The sequence below is a fragment of the Oncorhynchus mykiss genome, chromosome 25, assembly GCF_013265735.2.
Source record: "Oncorhynchus mykiss isolate Arlee chromosome 25, USDA_OmykA_1.1, whole genome shotgun sequence".
NCBI classification, from domain to species: domain Eukaryota; kingdom Metazoa; phylum Chordata; class Actinopteri; order Salmoniformes; family Salmonidae; genus Oncorhynchus; species Oncorhynchus mykiss.
Genome location: NC_048589.1, coordinates 27,959,074 through 27,985,191, shown reverse-complemented (window position 1 = coordinate 27,985,191; position 26,118 = coordinate 27,959,074). Strand labels below are relative to the sequence as shown.

At 43.6% G+C, this 26,118-nt stretch overlaps 1 protein-coding gene across 10 annotated transcripts in view; it reads right to left on the bottom strand.

Annotated features, from left to right (window-relative positions):
• Window positions 1–81: 81 nt before the first annotated feature.
• LOC110505733 (ral GTPase-activating protein subunit alpha-1) overlaps window positions 82–26,118 on the bottom strand; it is a 125,095-nt gene continuing 99,058 nt past the window's right edge. For 2 of the 10 annotated variants that reach the window (XM_036962485.1, XM_036962486.1), the window contains exons 41-42: window positions 10,685–10,809; window positions 4,548–5,168 (exon numbers count right to left, since the gene is read on the bottom strand). In XM_036962485.1, the coding sequence (XP_036818380.1) occupies window positions 4,954–5,168; window positions 10,685–10,809 (340 nt within the window). In that variant the 3' untranslated portion in view covers window positions 4,548–4,953. Of the gene's footprint in view, window positions 4,521–4,547; window positions 5,169–5,842; window positions 6,763–6,965; window positions 6,997–10,684; window positions 10,810–26,118 lie in introns of those variants that run through there. The other 8 variants (XM_036962487.1, XM_036962490.1, XM_036962491.1 and 5 more) reach the window with 8 other exon arrangements.

The following is a 26,118-nucleotide window of genomic DNA, read 5'->3' as shown; positions in this document are numbered from 1 at the left end:
AAACAACCCCGTGGCTATTTCCAAATACCCCGGTTTACCCCCCAATCCAAATATTGTCGCATAGATGTTCAAAGAACAAGCTTGTGGTAAGAATGTTTTATTGTCAAATTCCATTCCACAGCCACTCTCCTCCTGGAACAACCATTACAAATGTGTAGATACTACAAGTTTGACAATACTATTTTAATTGTGTGTGCGTGTTGTTTAGCTGTTATAGCAACACATGCAATTAGTACTGGCATCATGCAGCATTTGGTCAATAGTAACATACAGTATAAACTCACTTTACAGTATGCACAGGTTTCAGTCACTTCTGAGTGCAGGGAGAGAGCTAACCAATCTCATCCAATCTCCTCAGCCTCAAGTAAGGATGCAGCATGATTTTCTCGCTCTCTCTGGCAAGTTTTTAGTTCTCATCCTCTGCCATTTAAAAAAATAATTTAAAAAATAAATCGGAACTGACCTCACTCATATATTCAAACATAACACAACAATAACGTGGATTTGACCTTCGACATGGTAGCAGTTTTTAAAAGATATAACCGTTCAACCGAAAGGTCCAAAACAGGCATTTACAGTCCCTTTCCTCTCTGGTAGAGAACCTACAGCTGAAAGCAAATAATGATAGAAAAAATTTAAATGCAGCGTTTGCTCTGTGCTAGTGTGTCTTATAGATGGACACAGAGTTGGGAACTGGAGTGAAGACCTGCTTGATGCTCTTGTCTTTCCATCCTCATTTGTGTTGTTGCACAGACATACACTGAACCGTAACATACATTAGTTTGTTCTAGCTGTGGATAAAGCTACCGCGTTATTTGTATTGGCCAACTTCAGCAGGAAAGCTTTGGAAGAGGTAAAACGCAGCAGACCTCTGGCTTGAGGGTAATATAGGTTTGGTATTTTTTGGAAGCTATGTTCAAATATGTACACAGTTCAGGTATTGTCCTCCACACTATATCTATACCACAGCATTGTTGAATACTCAGATATGATTGGCTAGAAGGGCATTCTAGAATGGCCATTAAAACCAGATAACGGGACAGTTGGAAAAGATATCGGACACCTTGCAATCATGACACAATATGCGCCTTATTACATTCTAAATCACTACACATTTATGAATGAAAACTATTTATGAATGAAAACATCATGTGACCTAGACAAGTAACAAGAGCCAACATATTTACAACTGACAGTGAAACAAAGTAGCTACTTTACAACGATTAGCCTACACCTAGCTACAAGCCTAAAACATAAAGAAAAGATGGAGGAATTATGACATTTTATTTTTTATAAAGTCGAAGAGTTATCCTAAGCCTGAATGGTGGAAATAAAGTCCCTTTATCAATATAAAAAGAAAACGCACAGAGAGCAGACAGTTGTGGACGTGACGCTCACCAAAATTGAAGTGGAGCGACATGAAGAAAAACAATAGAATGCGTAGTTAAAACAGAAAGGGATTGGCTCAAGGAGAATAAGGACATTTGACAGCTACCGGCCAGAAGAGCTAAACAATATCCTCCGCGCAACAAATGGACAGGAGTATTCGGTACCTAATTTTGTGTAGCCGGGATAAATCGTGTAATGCGGCACAGCATCATGACCAATGACAGCTTCAAAACATGCAAGGACGTCTTCAAGTCCCTTGTGAAGAGGTATAGGAGATCGGGGAAAGTCGTCAGCACTACCCCCTTCCCATATCTACTGCTGACCTCCAGCTGCTACTAGAGTCCCCTGCGGTTTCCCCCGACACAGCTACGGGTCTAGTGAGGAAGGCTGGTTATCCAGCTGAATCTCGCTAAGCGTGGGGCCAGAGGGAAATCGAGACTGAGACCTTCCTCTTTCCAGGTCAAGACGGACGAGGATGGAGTGGATTCGGCCACCTCCGTCTCTTCCACAATGCAGAGACGAAAAACCACCAAGAGGCGAACAAGCCGAATGAGAACCACAAAGGGTTAATATTTACTTTGCCAGGCAACCCAAACCGCCCACTGGCAAGTTTGAAAACATACTTCTCCAAGTGTCCCCAAGACGCTACATCCCTTTACCGCCACCCACTGCGGTCCCCACAAGTTGAACAAAGAAGGACATTTGGTAGGCTACTCTAAGAGCCGATGGTGGTACACTACCTCGGCAACCTGTTACCGTGTCTCAGCGAATAGGCCGGGTTGTCAATGCACTACACGACCCGCAGCCTCCGGAGCACAGCCGTGGAGCTGCTATCAAATGCCGGTCTGGTGTACATACAAGTTATAAATGTAACCAGGCACAGGTGAGAGAGCAGTTTGAGGAGCTACTGGGCGCCTTCTGTGACAGAGAGGAAGCGCTGGAATCACCTCCTCTCATCTGAGGTAGAGAGCCCACAAAGCCCCACCACAAGCAGCAGTAACAACAACAATACAAACAGATGGAAATGGTACCAAGCGAGTGAGTCATTTAACTTACCCCGCGGCTTGAAGATGTCCCATTTCACCATTAATGGCAGCATCCAATTAAATTTTAACAAGTAGCTGGCAAGACAACTAGCTCCGAAGAACCTAACAAGCTGGTTAACCCCTGACATCAAAATAACTTATTGCATTATTTTAATCTACATTTTTTAAATTTAGGCTGTCTTGGTGTTTCTTTAAAAAAACGTTTCATATTGATTCGTTTTTTGATGCCATTATTATATTGAAAAATGGAAGAAAAAAACCACTTGCACATCTGAGTTATTTTCTTGTGTTGGAAACAATCCAATAACTTCAAAGGAAACATATCTGCACACTGCCAATATATTGATGAAATATGTATTTTTAAGCCATTAAATATATAGCTAAACCTTAGCCTGTCAAATAGTCCCACATGTGCAATCACGGGATAAACTAGCTATGCTACATGACGAGAGAAGAACGTTGCCAGCCTGCATAGTGATCGAACTAACGTAACGAGATATAGTACTAATCGAACGAACGACTGGGTCGCGTATCTGGCAACCACAAGACGAGGAAGTATAAATTAACTTGTAAAAATATAAAACAAAACCATTTTATTTCTACAGGTAAATGTGTGCTTTAGTATTGTTTTCTTTGGCAACTGTGGTATGAGTGGGATAAACGCTGACGTTCTGTACATTACCTTGGATCCATTATTTACCTGCGGTCCATCATTTCCAAGGTAACGTACAGAACGTTTGCGTTCATCCCTTACATATCATATATTCATCATGAGTGGAAAAAAAGGGGTGGTTCAATACAACACATTGTATATGAACAAAACAACCTAATCTGCAACATTCTTTATCAGGTGAAATCCAAATGTACAATCATAATAAAAATGTTATGTGACCCCTAAAAAGGCAAACAGTAGTGAATATTATATTCAGAAAATCAATCAGTTCCACAGTGTAGTGTGAAAATCAAAAAAAAATGTAACAAGAAATGTTTCACTTTAACCAAACAATTTCCTTCTTTACAACTCTATAGACAAACATATTTCAACCTCAAAACGTTTATCTCCTTATCATCAAACACTAGCCAACATTGCTTCAGTCCAAGCATAAAGAAAGTGGCAACTCTTCTGTATATACAGAGTATAGTACAAATATATAAATGTCTCATGGTGGACACAGTGACCAAATATGAAAAATAAGATGTTTCTTACTTTGTGTTTCTTTGTACTTTCTTACAAACTCAAGTTCTTACAATCACTTTCCTAGTGGGTCAGAGGCCCAGAGAGCCAGGGGAATGGCATACTAGATATTGATCACTCTGCTCAGGGACAACAACAGCTACAACCACAGCAGAGAGAACACTCTAGCTCCTCATCTCAGTCAAATATCAAGTGATTTCAACCATCAACAATCCTAATCACATTGAAAATACACATCTGTCATGTTGCCTTTACGCTTTCTGTACACAACGGGACCCATGCTGCTTCTTAAATATATCTATATCTAAATATATTATATTTTGCTCTCTTTCCACATTTCTCTGGAGTGCAAAGTTTGTGGTGGTGAGCATAGTTAGAAAACCTTTCCCAAAAGACATGTTAATTCTGTTGGAGCTTTGCTAGCACAAGCTCAGTCCTGGGGACCCTGGGCTGGCCCCCAAGGGCCTGGCTCTGTTCAAGGGCCTAATCCTGCATCTTGGAAGGGTTGTACAGTAGGGGAGATGCGGAGTCTGACCATGCAGGGCAGGTGTGTCCATGTCCATGTAGTTGGAGTACATAACATGCCATGCATCGCTGTTAGCAGGTAAAGGCTGGTAGTTGCAGTGTAGTGCAGTCCTAGCTGTACGGTACAGAGAGAGAGAGTCAGTCTCTTCATCTGAAGGCTGTGAACTCTCGCTGGGTGTGGCGTGGAGGAGGGTCAGCGGAGGGAAAGTCCGATCAGGTCTTGTTGGCCGAGCCGGAGGAGCGTCGGAGCTTCATGGACATACGGCTCTTGCTAGTACGAGGGGACATTGGCAAGGCTAACTGGTCGGCCCCGTCTAGAAGCGCTGCTGCTGGACTTTCTCCCTGCTGACTCTCGAGGCATGAGCCTGTGGAAGGAGAGCACAGGTGTTAGACCCCCCCCGTTGCCTGTAACCCACTACTGTGACAGTCAATGGTAAACAGTAATGTAGAAGGCAGGCCCCCCCGTCCCCCGTCCCCTCTACAGACAGACAGACTACAGGGTCCTACTCCTCCAGTCTACAACCTGCCTTCCTGAGGTTAGTCCCCAGCTCATATTAGTCTTTATGGAAGGGGAGGATCAGTACATGCACTTTGATTTGTAATGCAGTGGAAAAGGTGTTGCATCTCTCTGAAAGTAATTTGTTGATTGTATTATAATAAATGTTGACACATTTGAGTATAGTTACGGGTAGCTTTCTTTAGCTGAAACTTATCGAGGCATCAATGTTCATGAAATAAATCTAAACAACTAATCCCCATAGGTATGATGGTGGTGGTACTATAAAACACAACTGAAATCTAGAAAGTCTGAGAATAATAAACAGGAAACGAAAGGAGGAGGAAACAGGGTAAGAAGGAACAGAGAGAAAAAAAGGTACTTTGCCGTGTTAATGTTTGAGCATACCATTCACAGCTAGCGTGAAAGACCTTCCGTTTCAAGTCTTTGCCCTTTACTTTGCTGAGCCCAAAGTTTTCTAGTGGAGTTTTGGGAAGGAGCTGAAATATCAAGCTCTCTTTGGTTGGAAAGGTGAAGACAAGCCACAAAGCCACAGGTGAGAGAAAGGGGAGGAGAGGAAGAGGGGAGGGGAGGGGAAGAGAGGAAAGGGGAGAAGAGGGGAGGAGGAGAGAAGAAAAAGAGGGGAGTAGAGGAAATGGGAGGGGAGGAGAGGAAGAAGAAGAGGGGAGAGGGGAGGGTAATGGAGGGGCGTAGAGGAAATGGGAGGGGAGGGCAGGAGAGGAAGAAGAAGAGGGGAGAGGGGAGGGTAATGGAGGGGCGTAGAGCAAATGGGAGGGGAGGGCAGGAGAGGAAGAAGAAGAGGGGAGAGGGGAGGGTAATGGAGGGGCGTAGAGGAAATGGGAGGGGAGGAGAGGAAGAAGAAGAGGGGAGAGGGGAGGGTAATGGAGGGGCGTAGAGGAAATGGGAGGAGAGGAGAGGAAGAAGAAGAGAGGAGAGGGGAGGGTAATGGAGGGGCGTAGAGGAAATGGGGGGAGGGCAGGAGAGGAAGAAGAAGAGGGGAGAGGGGAGGGTAATGGAGGGGAGTAGAGGAAATGGGAGGGGAGGAGAGGAGAGGAAGAAGAAGAGGGGAGAGGGGAGGGTAATGGAGGGGAGTAGAGGAAATGGGAGGGGAGGAGAGGAAGAAGAAGAGGGTAGAGGGCAGGGTAATGGAGGGGAGTAGAGGAAATGGGAGGGGAGGAGAGGAGAGGAAGAAGAAGAGGGGAGAGGGGAGGGTAATGGAGGGGAGTAGAGGAAATGGGAGGGGAGGGGAGGAGAGGAAGAAGAAGAGGATACAACAGGATAAAGGAGGTCAGTAGCACAGAAGAAGGAAAATGAGACAGGAGAGGAGGAAGAAATGAAGGATTAGGCAGGGAAGGAGCGGTACAGCGGGGTAGAGCGAGCAAGGAAACGATTGGAAAAAAGCAAAAAGAAGACAAAGACAACAGGAGAGAGAAAAGGAGAGAAGAGACAAGAGGTGTGAGCAGTGACAAGGCTAAGAGGGAATCAATAGAAGGTGCGCACAGAACAGACAGAAGCACCATCTAAACACACTCAATACAGTCAGGTCACACACACACACACACACACACACACACAAGCATTTCGCTACACTCGCATTAACATCTGCTAACCATGTGTATGTGACAAATAAAATTTGATTTGACACACACACACACACACACACACACACACACACACACACACACACACACACACGCACATTAATGCAATGATTCCACTTACTTACCGACATTTACACTTACATTAAATAATGATCTTCAGGGCCATAGTTATCATCTATAGTTACATACCTTGTGTGTGTCTATGCCACCCATGAATACAGAGTGCAACTGTACTGTGCTCTGACTGGACTCATAAAAGACTTAACAGACAAAGAAAATCTACTGAACAATCCAGATGTACTGAACACACCAAGGCGGCAAAGAACCCGTGTTACAATAAGTTAGTGCTCAGGAACGCACAGAGGAAGATTCTGGTTAGAACAAACCAAATCATTTAGAGTGTTAGTGAAAAGGCTTGGGCCTGTCTGGCCTGCTATGGTGGAAGCGTGCAAGGACTGAGGTTCACGTTAATGTTAGATAGACGTCCAACTGACAACATGATGGAGCAGATACAAGAAACAGGGAAAAAGTGAGAGAAGCAGATTTGGTCAGTGGAGAGAGAGACATACAGAGACACACAGAGAGGTATCGTGAGAAGTAGAGTGGTCATAACATTGTTACAAGTCAAACAGAACGAAGTGGCAGCAGAGGCAGCGTAAGTTTGTTAGCTGTGGGGTTTCCTGGAGTCTTACCTTTAGATATACACAAGTGATAGATTATGATCTACAGGGGGAAACACAAGACAAAGGAAAATAAAACAAAAAACAAAATGAAAATTTAAATGGCAAACCAAAAAAAGAAAGAGAAATAAAAATGAAAATAACAACAAAAAAGAAGCATAACAGAAATATGATCAATAATATCAGGTATTTTTCAGTCAAAAAACATGTTTATTTTTCTCATTACGTGGAGAAAAGAACATGCACAGACATGCATCTTTTTATAAATGAAAGGGTCGCAAATTCAAACTGTCAAAAAGCAAAGTCTGATGGACAGATTCAAAATTCGCACATCTGAGCAATCTTTGTTGCAGGTGCATGGTAACAGTTGAAAACATGAGAAAAAATAAGAAACCCGCACACACTTATTAAGCTTTACATATCGGCCTCGTCAGAGCCTTTGTGAGTATTTTTAATTTGCACTTTTATGTAGACATTGCTCCACCCACATCCGTTCAATGCATCGAATGGGGTTGGAGTCGAGGGAAAATAAAACACGTGTTGCCAAATATAACAATGCGCATTTCATAAGTATTCTAACAAAGTGTGTACATAAAATGTATTAAACACATCTGTAAAACCACAAAGAGGACATCAACATATCAAGTAAGTTTTCAAAAATCATTGGGTACAGTGCAAGAAATGTACAGATTCCAAATATTTGTAGACATATAGAGTATCAGTCAGAAATTTGAAGACACCTTTTCATTCAAGGGTTTTTCTTTACTTTTACTGTTTTCTACATTGTAGAATAAACTATGAAATAACACATATGGGATCATGTAGTAACAAAAAAGTTATGTTAAACAAATCAAAATATATTTTAGATTCTTCAAAGTAACCAACCTTTGCCTTGACAGCTTTGCACACTTTTGACATTCTCTCAACCAGCTTCATGAGGAATGCTTTTCCAACAGTCTTGAAGGAGTTCCCACATATACTGGGCACTTGTTCCTGCTTTTCATTCACTCTGCGGTCCAACTCATCCCAAACCATCTCAATTGGGTTAAGGTCGGGTGATTGTGGTATTTGGTATTTGATTAGGATCCCCATTAGCAGGTTGCAAAAGCAGCAGCTACTTTTCCTGGGGTCCACAGGAAACATGACATAATACAGAACACCAATAGACAAGAACAGCACAAGGACAGAACTACATACATTTTGGAGGACAGGTCATCTGATGCAGCACTACATCACTCTCCTTCTTTGTCAAAAAGCCCGTACACAGCCCGGAGGTGTGTTGGGTCATTGTCCAGTTGAAAAACAAATGATAGCCACACTAAGCGCCAACCAGATGGGATGGCGTATCGCTGCAGAATGCTGTGGTAGCCATGCTGGTTAAGTGTGCCTTGAATTATAAATAAATCACAGACAGTGTCACCAGTAAAGCACCCCCACACCATCACACCTCCTCCTCCATGCTTCACGGTGGGAACTACACATGCAGAGATCATCTGTTCATCTACTTTGTGTCTCACAAAGACATGGCAGTTGGAACCAAAAATCTCAAATCTCCTTCGCATTGGTGTCCTTTAGTAGTGGTTTCTTTGCAGCAATTCGACCATGAAGGCCTGATTCCAGCAGTCTCCCCTGAACAGTTGATGTTGAGATGTGTCTGTTACTTGAACTCTGTGAAGCATTTATTTCAGCTGCAATTTCTGAGGCTGGTAACTCTAATGAACTTATCCTCTGCAGCAGAGGTAACTCTGGGTCTTCCTTTCCTGTGGCGGTCCTCATGAGAGCCACTTTCATAAAGGTGCTTGATGGTTTTTGCAACTGCACTTGAAGAAACTTTCACATTTTTTGAAAATGTCCAGATTGACTGACCTTCATGTCTTAAAGCAATGATGGACTGTTGTTTCTCTTTGCTTATTTGAGCTGTTCTTGCCATAATATGGACTTGGTCTTTTACCAAATAGGGCTACCTTCTGTATACCACCCCTACCTTGTCACAACACAACGGATTGGCTCAAACTCATTAAGAAGGAAAGAAATACCTCAAATGAACTTAAAATATATTTTGATTTGTTTAACACTTTTTTGGTTACTACATGATTCCATATGTGTTATTTCATAGTTTTGATGTCTTCACTATTACTATACAATGTAGAACATAGTAAAAATAAAGAATAACTCTGGAATTACCTTTTTACTGCTAAGTGGCTACATGCTACAGTGCACGCATGTAGAAAATGAAAGGGTCACCCAGCCAGAAGACTAGTCAACTAGTCAAGAAGAATACTATACTGTGACACAGAGCTGTTCTCGCTCTGTTCTCATATTTCTAATGTTAGTCACAGATGGAAGATGATGTGTGCTCATAAAGCAGTAAATTACAGTAAGAGAATAAAATAAATACACCTAAAACAATATACCCAGTACCAGACAATGAGGCTGGAGAGAGAATCAATGTGATATGAGAACATGGGAAGACCAAAAATGCCCTGGGCCTGGCAGAGCACTTATCACCCCAGGAGAGAGAGGGGGATACACGTGGCTAACTGTTCTATCTAGGGGAAACACTGTATTCAGTGTGTATTTTATAATAATTTAAAAAGACTATGGAGGTGTATAGAAGACACAACTAGTGTGGTTTATGGCAAGTAGCGTGGTTAAGGTCATTATGGCAAGTAGCGTGGTTAAGGTCATTATGGCAAGTAGCGTGGTTAAGGTCATTATGGCAAGTAGTGTGGTTAAGGTCATTATGGCAAGTAGCGTGGTTAAGGTCATTATGGCAAGTAGCGTGGTTAAGGTCATTATGGCAAGTAGCGTGGTTAAGGTCATTATGGCAAGTAGCGTGGTTAAGGTCATTATGGCAAGTAGTGTGGTTAAGGTCATTATGACAAGTAGTGTGGTTAAGGTCATTATGGCAAGTAGTGTGGTTAAGGTCATTATGGCAAGTAGCGTGGTTAAGGTCATTATGGCAAGTAGCGTGGTTAAGGTCATTATGGCAAGTAGCGTGGTTAAGGTCATTATGGCAAGTAGTGTGGTTAAGGTCATTATGGCAAGTAGTGTGGTTAAGGTCATTATGGCAAGTAGTGTGGATAAGGTCATTATGGCAAGTAGTGTGGTTAAGGTCATTATGGCAAGTAGTGTGGTTAAGGTCATTATGGCAAGTAGTGTGGGTAAGGTCATTATGGCAAGTAGCGTGGTTAAGGTCATTATGGCAAGTAGCGTGGTTAAGGTCATTATGGCAAGTAGCGTGGTTAAGGTCATTATGGCAAGTAGCGTGGTTAAGGTCATTATGGCAAGTAGTGTGGGTAAGGTCATTATGGCAAGTAGTGTGGTTAAGGTCATTATGGCAAGTAGTGTGGTTAAGGTCATTATGGCAAGTAGTGTGGATAAGGTCATTATGGCAAGTAGTGTGGATAAGGTCATTATGGCAAGTAGTGTGGTTAAGGTCATTATGGCAAATAGTGTGGTTAAGGTCATTATGACAAGTAGTGTGGTTAAGGTCATTATGGCAAGTAGTGTGGTTAAGGTCATTATGGCAAGTAGTGTAGTTAAGGTTATTATGGCAAGTAGTGTGGTTAAGGTCATTATGGCAAGTAGTGTAGTTAAGGTTATTATGGCAAGTAGTGTGGTTAAGGTCATTATGGCAAGTAGTGTGGATAAGGTCATTATGGCAAGTAGTGTGGTTAAGGTCATTATGGCAAGTATACTCAGACAGACTGAGTATACAGTGATCTTACCTGGGTCTGACGGGAGGTGGAGGTAGGGAGCGGGGCAGAAGACTCTTGCTGCATAGTCCTCGAAGGTGGTTGGCTCCAGGTGGTGCTGTACGATGGTCTCCAGGTAACGCGCTCTCTCCTCGTAGCTGGGCCAAAGGTCAAGGGTCAAAGGTCATTCAGCATGAGACACAGAACACATAAGGATTACAAGACCTCTCTCAGGGAGATAACAAAAACCAAATAGAAATTAGTGACTGGGAGGAAAAAACAACGCCCTTTGGGACGGCATTACCTGGTGCAGCACTGTACCCACCTACCTACTCTAGTCTAGATCAAATCTCAGCCTCTCATCTATTACCCCCCCCGCCTCTCTCTTTTCTCTGTCAACCAAATAAGTCTCCCTAATCAGACTCTCTGGCCATAATGACAACTATCCACTGCCATTAGGCGCTCCTAGGTAAAAAGAGACGAAAGACACAACCATCTCCGTCCGACCCATAATATCAAAAGTGTATTAGGAACCTATCATTGGCTTTTGAATATCATGACATTTGGCAACAGTGGCCTTTTTACTGTCTCTATTACCCAGTTAAGTAAAAATGATGGTATTCTGTTAATGGATTGGATTGGATTAGAGTTGGGATGTTGCATATGGGTTTTCTACATGAATACGGCAGGCAGAGAGGAGAGAGAAGCGGAGAGAGAGAGGAACAGAGAAGTAGACAGAGAGTATAGGAGAAAGCGAGAGAAAGCAATGGAGAGAGAGAAAGGGTGAGGAACTCCTCTCCTGCTGGGGTGAGGAAGGGGAGAGGATATTTTGGGAGCAGCCCTGTGCGCTGTGTATCTAGGGGTGAGGAGCTGCTTGGCGTGAGCTGACACGAGGAACAACTGCCAAACAGACTCTCTCACACACAAGGAAGTGTAAGAGGCTGCACAGCAGGGGGAGAACAGCACTCCAGTGGATCTGCCGCCTGCCTTTTCCTGTTTCCCAGCACCCCACTTCCTGCTCGCTGTTAGAGCAACCAGAAATGCTGCTCAGACAGGGCGATGGCTGTGAGAAGCAGGGAGTGTGTGTGTTGTGTGAGACAGTAACTGTGTGTGTGTATATATATGTGTGAGTGTGTGTGTCACAGTAATAATGATCAAGTTAATGCATGTCTGTCAGCAGGCACCAGATCAGACTCCTTAAAACCTCTCCCATTTCATGCCACTTGCAGAGAAAAAAGATGCCCCACACGCCTCTGACACAGAGAGACAACATGTCACACTGACACCAGGGCACTAACACTGGGAGGAAAACAACATCAAAAACCAATCACCTCTCTTGATGGATGTTGGAGATGGAGTTAGAGTCAATGAGTGCCTCATCAAGCCAACAGGTTTTCTACTGTTTACCTGCTCCATTTAATTCAAACATCTCACAAGAACATACGTCTATTGAGTCTTGATATCAGTATTTCAGCCTTTCACTACACCCATGTTACTGTGTGAGGTTCCAACCCAATAACAGAGCCTGGCAGTGTTTCTTATGGACCGATAGGTGTACAGTATCAGTATTGTCTTTCAGCCTTATTCACGGCAACCATGTAAGTCACTGTGTGAGGTGCTGTGTCTGGCGGCCTCGAGGTAGGTAAACAAACACATGTCTGGTCAGACCAGGGCAGCTGTGCCTGACATTAACTTGGAGAGGAGCAGAGGAGAAATGAGGAGAAGCAGCTCCACTGCTGTGTTATTTAATGGTAATCATCATTTCAGCCTCCTTATTCTTTCTCTTCCATCTTGTTCTCCCCCTGTCCTGCGTGATGCGCTGCTAATGCCACCCTGTCAGCACGACAACTAATCCCTTCGCACTGTTGACTTGAGATGTTCTTTTGTGCGTCTGTAAAAAAAAAACGAGGTGAAGAAAAAAATGTTTTTTTTTTAAAACCATCAAATAGGCCCTGGCCTCAGCTCCGTCTGCTAATATACGGGAATTGAATTTTTGATGTGTATTTCTTTTAACAGCTTGTTAAAGAAGAAAAGTGTCTTTAGGTTTTTCTCTCCAGCCTTACAGCCTCTCGAGTGGGGATAGGAGCAGTAGAGAGGAGAGAGGAGAGGAGAGAGGAGTGAGGGGGAAGGAGAGGGGTCTTTTGTGTATTACCAGAAACTAATTTTCCCTGTGGATGAAAGGAAAAAAGAGAAAATGCTCCTGCCCCCCCCACCAAGCTTTTCATTGTCACTGTGCTCAACTCCCGGCTCTCGGAGGAAAGAGGACAAATTGCTAGTGAAGAGACACCAGAAGCGAGCTTGTTAGCACATTATGGGTGGTGGAGGGTGTGTGTTTGCGTGTGTGATGGAGGCTGTGTGTCTCAATGTGTGTGTGTGTGTGTTGGATGGTGTCTGTCTGTGTGTGTTGGATGGTGTCTGTCTGTGTGTGTGTTGGATAGTGTGTGTCTGTGTTGGATAGTGTGTGTGTGTTGGATAGTGTGTGTCCGTGTGAAGGGGACCATGGTGGGCTACAGGAACAGTTCCCTGGCGTCGTGTTAATTCAGCACACAGAACATACTGCTGCTGATAGCCTCCAAATGTATGCCTTTTCTCCTTTCTTTTCCCTGTGCCCAACCTCCATCCTTCCCTGTGCTGAAGGAGTGAGTGTGCCAGGAGAAGGAGAGAGCTGCCAGGCCTCCCCAGAGGAGGAGGGAGAGAGCGCTGTGTTGCTCTAAACAAGACATGGCTCTCCTCTATTTGGAGGAGATTCAGGACCAAGAGCGTCTCGCCACTGAGCAGAGCTCACAGAGAGAACACAGGCCCAACATCGACCTGTGCACTTCAGAGCTCACAGAGAGAACACAGGCCCAACATCAACCTGTACACTTCAGAGCTCACAGAGAACACAGGCCCAACATCAACCTGTACACTTCAGAGCTCACAGAGAACACAGGCCCAACATCAACCTGTACACTTCAGAGCTCACAGAGAACACAGGCCCAACATCAACCTGTACACTTCAGAGCTCACACACAATGACATGGATGAGGACAAGGATGACAGGAAAGGAGGGAGAAGTGACCTGTGAGACAAAGCAGACAATATGAATGTACTCTACAGAGAGCACATATCAGGCTTTTGTGCCCAGTGAGTCAAATAGCATTTCCTTCTTTAAATGCGCCACAATTGAAAACAGTATGGCCCCCTGGTAATTACAACTGCAAATGAGAGGGGAAAGGTGTACACCTAGCTAGGGGATCAAACTGACACCTACAGGATGTCACCCCCCCCCCCTTCACATCAATTTCTATTATTGGAACCTAACAGTCCTCCTTGGGGTGTTGCATTGCTGGCATCTTCAAAAAGAAAACACAGTAAGAATGTGGAGAGCCCGGACGGAAGAGCCTACTGTTCTAATGTGAGACGAGAGCAGAGCATCGCTACAGAGAGAAAAAGTGGGGACATGTTTCCCAGTCTCAGTAACTGTCCCTCTACACTGCTTCAACACAGCTCTGCAATCAGGCCCCACTACCAAACAGAGGGCCAATCTGCCAAATCTCCCACTACCAAACAGAGAGCCAATCTGCCAGTCAGGCCCCACTACCTAACAGAGAGCCAATCTGCCAGTCAGGCCCCACTACCAAACAGAGAGCCAATCTGCCAGACAGAGTTAATATGGACACGATCATTAACCCAGTTAGAACGGGAGAATACACATTACATTCAACATCTCCTGACAATTATGTCCATCCACTGCAGCATCCGATGCAGGTATAACTGACATTCTTCAAGAATCAATGTGTATATGGTTCATTTAAAATGATCATAAACAGCTGTACATATCACAGAGTGGGCCTTTAGGTGAAGGTCAGGGGTTTTGACACATTTCTACTAAATAACCCCAGATCAGACACATGACTAGCATCAGTCAACGGACCAGCGACTACAAGAATCCCAGGGCTCCACATTGCTCATCTCACAGCCCAAGAATTATCAAATTGAATTTTGATGAAAATATGGGGCAGCAGAAACGGACCCAATATCAGTGATTCTAACTGGCAGTGTTCATACAGCTACCTGCTTTATTCTGCACCACAGGGCAATGGGAGAGAGAACAGAGCAGAGAGAGAAAGAGAGGGGGAGAAAAAACATCACATAAATAATTGAATTTGACGAGTTTTACAGACTATGATTACAGAAATCTATGTGTGCCCTGAAGTGCAGGGTAATCGGTTTATTCCCCCATCTGATGGCTGCGATATAGAGGGTCTAACAGTGATTTTATTACTGTTAGGAGGACGGAGGGAGCTGTGGCTGACTGCCATAGCCCTCCTTGTCATTACAGCCAATGTCCCCCTCGCTCCCTCCATCGCCAGCCCCCAGATGGGAGGAGAAATAGCCCAGCTAATGCTCCTCCGCCTGGGGCCACACAGTCACAGATCTGGGGCCCTCTGGAGTCAAATCCACTCCTATTAATCTCCTACCAAACCGAATTGGAGGGCTGCCTATGAAAAATGGCTCCAGGACTTGAAGCCCTGATTTATCTCTCGATCATTCTGCCCTCCCCCCTCCCCAGGGGATGGGGAGATGGTGCTCACTGCTCACACTGCCTGCTGACACAAATTCAACATTTACTTCATGTTTAAAGGCGAACCGGAGCGATTGCTAACGTTCTCACAGGCAGGAGGAAACACATACATGGGAATAATGATTCATGAATTAGAGGAGGGAGGTTTACATGCATGTCAATTGTTTTTCTCTGAACTGTGCTCTGTATGTAGGAGAATCTGTTATAAATAATCTGTTTATTTAGCCAGTACATGTATTCAGAGAATACATTCATTTTAACCATACATCCACAGTAGAGGTCGACCGATTAATCGGAATGGCCGATTAATTAGGGCCGATTTCAAGTTTTCATAACAATCGGAAATTGGTATTTTTCTTTTTTTTACACCTTTATTTAACAAGGCAAGTCAGTTAAGAACACATTCTTATTTTCAATGACGGCCTAGGAACAGTGGGTTAACTGCCTTGTTCAGGGGCAGAACGACAGATTTTTACCTTGTCAGCTCGGGGATTCAATCTTGCAACCTTACGGTTAACTAGTCCAACGCTCTAACCACCTGCCTCTCATTGCACTGCCTGCCTGTTACACAAATGCAGAAAGAAGCCAAGGTAAGTTGCTAGCTAGCATTAAACTTACCTTATAAAAAATAATCAATCAATCAATCATAATCACTAGTTATAACAATGTTATAGTCCTAGTTAGTACTAGTTATAGTCAACACATGGTTGATGATATTACTAGTTTATCTAGCGTGTCCTGTGTTGCATATAATCGATGCAGTGTGCATTCGCGAAAAAGGACTGTCGTTGCTCCAACGTGTACCTAACCATAAACATCAATGCCTTTCTTAAAATCAATACACAAGTATATATTTTTAAACCTGCATATTTAGTTAATATGGCCTGCTAACATGAATTTCTTTTAACTAGGTAAATTGTGTCACTTCTCTTGCAACAGAGTCAGGGTATATGCAGCAGTTTGGGCCGCCTGGTTCGTTGCGAACTGTGTGAAGACTATTTCTTCCTAACAAAGACAGCCAACTTCGCCAAACGGGGGATGTTTTAACAAAAGCACATTTGCGAAAAAAGCACAATCGTTGCACGACTGTACCTAACCATAAACACCAATGCCTTTCTTAAAATCAATACACAGAAGTATATATTTTTAACCCTGCATATTTAGCTCAAATAAATCCAGGTTTCCAGGTGAAATTGTGTCACTTCTCTTGCGTTCATTGCACGCAGAGTCGGGGTATATGCAACAGTTTGGGCCGCCTGGCTCGTTGCGAACAAATTTTCCAGAATTTTACGTAATTATAACATAACATTGAAGGTTGTGCAATGTAACAGCAATATTTAGACTTATGGATGCCATCCGTTAGATAAAATACAGAACGGTTCTGTATTTCACTGAAAGAAAAAACTTTTTATTTTTTCAAAATTATCGTTTCCGGATTCGACCATATTAATGACCAAAGGCTCGTATTTCTGTGTGTTATTATGTTAGAATTAAGTCTATGATTTGATAGAGCAGTCTGACTGAGCGGTGGTAGACAGCAGCAGGCTCGTAAGCATTCATTCAAACAGCACTTTCCTGCGTCTTGCCAGCAGCTCTTCGCTGTGCTTCAAGCATTGAGCTGTTTATAACTTCAAACCTATCAACTCCCGAGATTAGGCTGGTGTAACCGATGTGAAATGGATAGCTAGTTAGCGGGGTGCGCGCTAATAGCGTTTCAAACGTCACTCGCTCTGAGACCTTGAAGTAGTTGTTCCGGAAACTATACTGTTACACTGGCAATACTAAAGTGCATATAAGAACATCCAATAGTTGAAGGTATACAAACACATACACACAGCTTATCTCAGAGCCTGTAGCTGACCTGCAGCGAACCCCCCCGCCTCAAAATAATAGTAGAGAGAAGTTTACATAAACTCAATTAGTATTTGGTAGCATTGCCTTTAAATAGTTTAACTTGGGTCAAAAGTTTCAGGTAGCCTTCCACAAGCTTCCCACAATAAGTTGGGTGCATTTTGGCCCATTACTCCTGACAGAGCTGGTGTAACTAAGTCTGGTTTGTAGCTTGGTTTGTAGCTTGGCTCTCTCGCACACACTTTTTCAGTTCTGCCCACAAATGTTCTATAGTCAGGGTTTTGTGATGGCCACTCCAATACCTTGACTTTGTTTTCCTTAAGACATTTTGCCACAACTTTGGAAGTATGCTTGGGGTCATTGTCCATTTGGAAGACCCATTTGCAACCAATTTTTTATCTTCCTGACTGATGTCTTGAGATGTTGCTTCAATATATCCACATCATTTTCGTTCCTCATGATGTCATCTATTTTGTGGTTGGAATGTTCTTCGGCTTGCATGCCTCCCCCCTTTTCCTCCAAACATAACGATGTTTATGGTCAAACAGTTCTATTTTTTTGTTTCATCAGACCAGAGGACACTTCTCCAAAAAGTGCAATCTTTGTCCCCATGTGCAGTTGCAAACTGTAGTCTGGCTTTTTGATTACGGCTTTGGAGCAGTGGCTTCTCGGCCTTTCAGGTTATGTCGGTATAGGAATCGTTTTACTGTGGATATAGATACCTTTGTACCCATTTCCTCCAGCATCTTCACAAGGTCCTTTGCTGTTGTTCTGGGATTGATTTGCACTTTTCTCACCAAAGTACGTTCATATCTAGGAGACAGAACGTGTCTCCTTCTTGAGCAGTATGACGGCTGCGTGGTCCCATGGTGTTTATACTTACATACTATTTTGTACAGATGAACGTGATACCTTCGGGCATTTGGAAATTGCTCCCAAGGATGAACCAGACTTGCGGAGGTCTACAGTTTTTTTCTGAGGTCTTGGTTGATTTCCCCATGAAGTCAAGCAGAGGCACTGAGCTTGAAGGTCAGCCTTGAAATACATCCACAGATACACCTCCAATTGACTCAACTGATGTCAATTAGCCTATCAGAAGCTTCTAAAGCCATGATGTCATTTTCTGGAATTTTCCAAGCTGTTTAAAGGCACAGTCAACTTAGTGTATGTAAACTTCTGACCCACTGGAATTGTGATAGATTATTTCCCTTATAATTCACTGTCTGTCAACAATTGTTGGAAAAATGACTTGTGTCATGCACCAAGTAGATGTCCTAACCGATTTGCCAAAACTATAGTTTGTTAACAAGAAATTTGTAGAGTGGTTGAAAAACGAGTTAATGACACTAACCTAAGTGTATGTAAACTTCCGACTTCAACTGTATACACAAACTGTTATCAGCTGTATAAATAGGCATAAATACGGCATTAGGAAAATAATTATGCATAGAAAAAGAATGTGCTCGTCAATGTATCTTGATTTCATTTTACATTAGAACGCAATTAGATTGATTACTAGATCTAATATTTCTTAACTAAATTGAATCGACTGCTTTATGAGAGAGCACGGATGTAGAGTGATACATCTGAATTAGTGTACAGATGATGTCTGTGCTAAAGAAATAAATCTGAGTCAACAGCATCACAGTGGTCAGGAGGACAGAGCAGCTATAGGGTCAGAGCCAATCAGAACAAACAGAGAGAAGAAGAGTGGGAGAGCAAGATTAGTTGTGAGCCCGCCTCCTCTTTCCTTTATTTACTCCCACCTTCTTTGACAGGAAACAATTAGCTAAGCACCCCCCTCCCCCCCCTTCGCTGTCTCTCTCTCACACACACACCAGGCTGCTGCGGTACTGGAACACAATGGGGCCCATTGTGGGAGCTGGCAGTGTGTGGCTGCGCTGCCCGTTAGGCATTTGGCTGCGCCTGGCTGTGTTTGTGTGTGTGTGTGTGAGAGGGGGGAGAGTGGAGGGACAAAAGGAGCCCATGCCCAAACCTTTAATCAGCTCAGTTAGGGAGGGATGAAAGCACTGACCCCCCCTGCCTCCCTTCCACCTCTCCCCCTGCCTCTCTCCTCACCTCCCTCCCCCCTGCCTCTCTCCCTTTACCCACCCTCCCTCTCTCCCCCTACCCACACTCCCTCTGCCTCTCCCCCTCCACTATCATGCTCCACCATATGCTGACCCCAGCAGCAGGGCAGTTATCACTGCCAATCAGAAGCCAGAGCGCGTGTGAGAGAGCGAGTGAGAGAGGCTGCCCCTACTGCCAGTCTCTTATTGGCTCACATTCACACACCACTGGACTGGCAGGGCCAATGGTGAAATCGCTTAGTGACTCTCCTCTCTCTCTCTCCCCTTCATCCTCCTCCTCAACCAACATTGTTTCTCCAGCTCCACAATCGGCCATTGACAGATGGAAGGTGGCTGTGGCTCACAGTTACATTTGACTCTACCTTCAGCCTTCCAAACAGCTTGAGAGCAGTCCCTCATCCCCAGCCTCAAGCCAGACAGATCAGATGGGCAAAATAGAGGGAAACATGTGTGTGTGTAAGGGGGGTGAGTGAGAAGGGGGGTGAGTGAGACCGGAGGTTGTTGAATGTTATCAGGGGGCCTCAGCTCGGATGGACCACATGGTCCAACAGCTGTAGAGGGGGTCCTTTAGAGGGGCTGGATGGTCAAGCCCCTGGCCCCAAGGCCAGAGAGGTCAACCTAGCTTTAATCACCCCCAAATATTCTAACACTAACTAAACAGTGTGGTAACAGCTAACCTGTCCTGTGCTGATCATCTTTCCCCCAGCCATGACCTTCACTACACTAAAAACATGTCAATCACACAGCCCCCAAATGCACTGGGAGGCAGTGGGAAGGAGGGCTGAGGATCTAGAGGATGTGTGTTGTGTGTGACTGCTGCAGAACAGATCCCCAAACTGGCTGGTTGGTGTGAATGCAAGCGCACAACAAGGTTTCTGTTATGACAATGTGACTGGGAAGATTTTAATTTACCAGCCATTTGAGGGAGTCTACTACCCACAATGATCAGAATGACAAAAATCACATTTGGATTATGGTTATACATATTATCAGAACATGCAACTCATGCAATGAAGCAGCCAACAAAACATAATTTAAAAAAAATTAATTGTGCCAAAATTCAATTTTCAGGAAAACACCATTCTAAACCGCTCGCCTGATAGCGGTTCCATATGTGACAGAGATGAACATCTCTACTACAAACTTAGAAAGAGGGGCAATCTAACCATCCAACAACTAGAATGGGTAGCAAATATGATTACAATCTGCCTCTGGCTTCTGGACAACGAAAGAAAGTTGATATGAAAACCAATAGAAAAGGAGAGAAATGGTATAGCGGTGGGTCCAATAGGGAAGTAAATGAAATCGAGGATAATTAGCCTCTTTAAAAAAAAAATGCTGTGTATTGTTTCAAATCACAAGCTCGTAGGCCTAAACCTATTTGGGAATCCCGCAATTTGGGCAGCGCGCGCGGCAATAGGCGTAACTCATTACTGAGTTGCGGCTGTCAGTGAAAAGCATCTAAAATATGTGTCTTGAGTATAATTTTAAATGTTGAGACAAGAAGGGGAGGGGTGTGTGGTGAAAATGGACTCAAGGCGTCGAAAGCATTCCACAGGGATGCTGGCCCATGTTGACTCCAATGCTTCACAGTTGTCAAGTTGGCTGGATGTGCCTTGGGTGGTGGACCATTCTTAACAGGAAACTGTTGACCGTGAAAAACCCAAATGAAACTGTTCCAGTACTTGACAAACCGGTGCGCCTGGCACCTACTACCATACTCTGTTCAAAGGCACTTCAATCGTTTGTCTTTCCCATTCACCATACGAATGGCACGCATACACAATCCACGTCTCAATTGTCTCGTGGCTTAAAAATCCTTCTTTAACCTGTCTCCTCCCCTTCATCTGCACTGATTGAAGTGGATTTAACAAGTGACGTCACTAAGGAATCATAGCTTTCACCTGGATTCACCGGGTCAGTCTATGTCATGGAAAGAGCAGGCATTTACCGTTCTCAATCTCTGAGTGGAAACGTTGTTTGCAGAGTTCACAACCTGCAACACTTGTAAGAAACAAGTTTCGGTTGAATTCATAACCATCATTTACGAGATTTGTACATTTGTTCATCTTCTTTTGTTTGGAGTGCTCCATGTGAACAATTAGCATGTGTCTGGTTTCTCTGTCCTGCTCGGAAATGTAGAAAATTCTTTAACTTCAATTGCAAATGATAATATATTAAAAACTATAGTTCCTCACAGTAAACTGTGAAAAATCTCTCCAATAATCTCCCCCTCGTTAATCACCAATCCTCGTCGTGAACGAGTTCAATGTGCTCATTTCTTTAGCCGCCAATGGATCACGGTGCATCAATGTGTCCATATGGCAGAGGCTGGTGATCTCGTATTAGTTGACTTTTAACTGAGATTTTTATCATTTTAATTCACATTTTTATGATTAACCAGGTGACAATAATTTTAAGAAACGAAAACGTTATTATTTAAATGAAACCTTTCTATGAAAATGCGCATCTGAAAAATCTTAACTGGCACGCAGAACGGTAGAAATGTTAGGATAACATAAGTCTTCATATAATAATTCCCATGGACGGATTTTGCCTATAGGCCACTTTAGAGTAAGGTAAGACATTAATCGTAATATGAAATAAAGCATACAAGTTTCAAACAATCAAGTATGTTTTCAAAATGCACACTGCCTCCAGCTCACATTGTAAAATGGTGGGTGACCCGCTGATAGCCTGTTGCCTGCAGTAGAATGGTGAGAATGGGCGGCGCACTTCAATTACCAGTTGAGAAATAAAAATAGTAGCTTGACGGTCAAATGTATTTACATTGATTCATTTTGGCCAGCAACAGTTTTATTTATTGGCTTTTCATTATTATATATATATTTTAAAAATCGGCCAAAAGCTGGCAATTGAAGGCTAATGGAAACTCTGACACACACACTGGCTTTGGGAAGTAGCAACAGTGCATTCGGAAAGTATTCAGACCCCTTCACTTTTTCCAAATGTCCTTATGTTACAGCCTTATTCTAAAATTGATTAAATAGTTTTTTCCCCCTCATCAATCTGTGTTTGGACCCCAGGAAGAGTAGCTGTAATGGGGATCCCTAATAAATACAAATACACAATATCCCATAATGACAACAAAAAAAAACTGTTTCTTAGAAATCTTTGCAAATGTATGTGAATATATATATATAAAACAACTGAAATATGACATTTACTCAGACCCTTCACTCTTGAAGCACCTTTGGCAACGACTACAGCCTCGAGTCTTCTTGGGTATGACGCTACAAGCTTGGCACACCTGTATGTGGGGAGCTTCTCCTATTCTTCTCTGCAGATCCTCTCAAGCTCTTTCAGGTTGAATGGGGAGCATCGCTGCACAGCTATTTTCAGGTCTCTGTACTTTGCTCCAGTCATCTTTCACCCAAACCGGACTTGTCTCCCAGTCTCTGCCACTGAAAAACATCCCCACAGCATGATGCTGCCAACACCATGCTTCACTGTAGGGATGGTGCCAGGTTTCCTCCAGATGTGACGCTTGGCATTCAGCCAAAATAGTTCAATCTTGGTTTCATCAGACCAGAGAATCTTGTTTTTTTTTTGTCTTGTCTTGCCTATTACTGAGGAGTGGCTTCCGAGGCTCTCTTGCTCTCTTTCTTCCTCTCTGGCTGTGTTCGCCCAGCAGCTCCATGATGTGCCATGATTCTTAGCACTGCCTGATGCCAGGTACTGTAGCAGCTTTCTGCCATTTGAGTCCACCAGACATTAAGACCAGCAGCAGAAAAACGGGGCCATTTTCTCCCTTTTAAGCACTGATTTCACAGTCATGGCAAATGAGGGATCAGTGAGTGGAGGAGGCAGATGGACGAGCCCCAGGGCCAAGAGGAGGAACTTAGTGTGGAGGAGAGAGAGGGGTCGGCGGGCACGTGCAGGAGAGAAGTACAAGGTGTCAGTGGACGACGGACGGACGGACAGACGGAGACGGACAGACGGAGACGGACAGACAGACAGACAGACAGACAGACAGAGTGGATGGTAGACAGAGAGAGATGTCATGAGCAGATTAGTGGCTACATTTTTCAGCATGCTTTTCCAAAAAGATAGATTTAGAGTTTATTTAGATTTTTTCACAAGGACTTATACAGGATACTACCCTCCACAACATAACCTTTACTCTAAATCAAAACTCCAAACCTACAACCTGAATTTGGATCGAATTAGATTCTTATTCCCAAGGACTATACAGCAAATACTCGGGCAAACCAACGACCAGCAAAAGAAGTACAACAGAAACATGAAAACGCCATCCAACCTGGAACTGAGTGAGTAACATTTAGCCTGAAGTTACTTTTAAATCCAAGTAAAAAAACAAAAATAGATTATTGTAATTTATTTCGTAAGGACTGAATGCTAAGTTAAGGCTACCAAGCTTGCTAGGACAAAACAGATCCGGCTGCAACTTCAATTATCACTGAGGTGTGAAGTAAGGGTTTCAAAGCCCTTGAGCCCAACAATGAGAGTTTCACAGCCTCTACTTCCCAAATGCAGAGGCCTTTGAGGCCCCCTTCTTCATAGCTTCCCTCTGTGCAGAGGTCATCACAATACAGTAATCCTTGGATGTAAAAAAAATGAGAAAGCACAGAAATATATAAAAAAATAAGCTCCTCATGGACAATCCAGAGACATTTTTGGCTAATGTCAACCTGAACAAGTCTGGAACAGTACAGGGCAACCCTATACAGTTTCAGATGGACTTCCACAGAATCAAAGAGGGAGCGCAGCAGGAGAAGTGCTCTCTTGAGGAAGACTCCCCCACCTCGAGTGAGTTAGACCAGAACTCTTCTTTAAACAACCCCACAGACGAGCAACCCCAAGCGGAAAGTCAACCTCCCAGCACAGAGCACTACCCCCTTACTGAAATTAAGAATGAATTAACACAGCTGGAGGTAAGGCAGGTGAAGCTGGAACAGCATGGAACAGCAGGTAAACACACTCCAGTCAGCACAGACCCAGACAACAGTCCAGCACAACAACACCCCCTCAACCAGACCTGGAGGGGGAAAAAGAAATGTCTGCATTCTGGACTATGGTGAGACAACTTCAATAGGAGAAAGAGCAGGAGCGGCAGAAGGAGAAGGTGAGAGTGCTGGAGGAGAAGGTGAGAAAGGTGACGTCTGACAGAGAACAACCCATTAGACATCTGGCCACCCCCCCCCCGTGAAGCCAGCAGAACAGCCCACCTCAGATCCTGACCAAAGTCTTGACACCACAACAGGACAGATAAATGAAGAAACCCAAGCCCAGAGGACCCCACCCCCTCCTAACACACCCCCCACGAGAACACACAAGCCACAGATTATACTCCTTATGGACTCAAATGGGAAATATACAGTTAAAGTCGGAAGTTTACATACACTTAGGTTGGAGACATTAAAACCTGTTTTTCAACCACTCCACAAATTTCTTGTTAACAAACTATAATTTTGGCAAGTCGGTTAGGACATCTACTTTTGTGCATGACAAGTAATTTTTCCAACAATTGTTTACAGACAGATTATTTCACTTATAATTCACTGTATCACAATTCCAGTGGGTCAGAAGTTTACATACACTAGGTCGACTGTGCCTTTAAACAGCTTGGAAAATTCCAGAAAATTATGTCATGGCTTTAGAAGGCTAATTGACATCATTTGAGTCAATTGGAGGTGTACGTGTGGATGTATTTCAAGGCCTACCTTCAAACTCAGTACCTCTTTGCTTGAGATCATGGGAAAATCAAAGGAAAATCAGGTAAGACCTCAGAAAAAAAATTGTAGACCTCCACAAGTCTGGTTCATGCTTGGGAGCAATTTCCAAATGCCTGAAGGTACCACGTTCATCTGTACAAACAATAGTACGCAAGTATAACACCATGGGACCACACAGCCGTCATACCGCTCAGGAAGGAGACGCGTTTTGTCTCCTAGAGATGAACATACTTTGGTGTGAAAAGTGAAAACTAATCCCAGAACAACAGCAAATGACCATGTGAAGATGCTGGAGGAAACAGGTACAAAATACTGGGGCCCCTCCTGTTGAGCCTGTACATTAATGATCTGCCTTCTGTCTGTACTGGGTCTGAAGTTCAAATGCATGCAGATGATTCAGTGATATATGTGCATGCAAAGAGCAAACAACAAGCTGCACAAGAACTCACTACTGTAATGGTCCAGGTTACAAAGTGGCTCAGTGACTCGTGTTTGCATCTCAATGTGAAAAAAACTGTTTGCATGTTCTTCACAAAGAGGGCAACAGATGCTACTGAGCCAGATGTCTATGTGTCAAGGGAGAAGCTCCAGGTGGTATCTGATTTTAAGTACCATGGCATCATACTTGATTCCTACCTCTCTTTTAAAAAGCATGTGAAAAAGGTCATTCAACCTAGCTAATTTCCGATTTATACGAAATTGTTTGACTACAGAGGTAGCAAAACTGTACTTCAAATCTATGATGCTCCCCCATTTAACATACTGCTTGACTAGTTGGGCCCAAGCTTGCTGTACAACATTAAATCCTATTCAGTCTGTCTACAAACAGGCTCTCAAAGTGCTTGATAGGAAGCCCAATAGCCATCATCACTATTACATCCTCAGAAAGCATGAGCTCCTGAGTTGGGAAAATCTTGTGCAATACACCGACGCATGTCTTGTATTCAAGATCCTAAATGGCCTGGCTCCCCCTCCACTCAGTATTTTTGTTAAACAGAAAACCCAAACATGTGGCAGCAGATCCACAAGATCTGCAATGAGAGGTGACTGTATAGTTCCCTTAAGGAAAAGCACCTTTAGTAAATCCCCTTTCTCTGTGAGAGCTTCCCATGTCTGAAATACACTGCCATCAGTGTCACGCCCTGACCATAGTAAGCTGTTTATTCTCTGTGTTGGTTGGGGTGTGATAGTGACTTGGGTGGGTCATCTAGGTGTTTTGTATTTCTATGGTGGCCTGATATG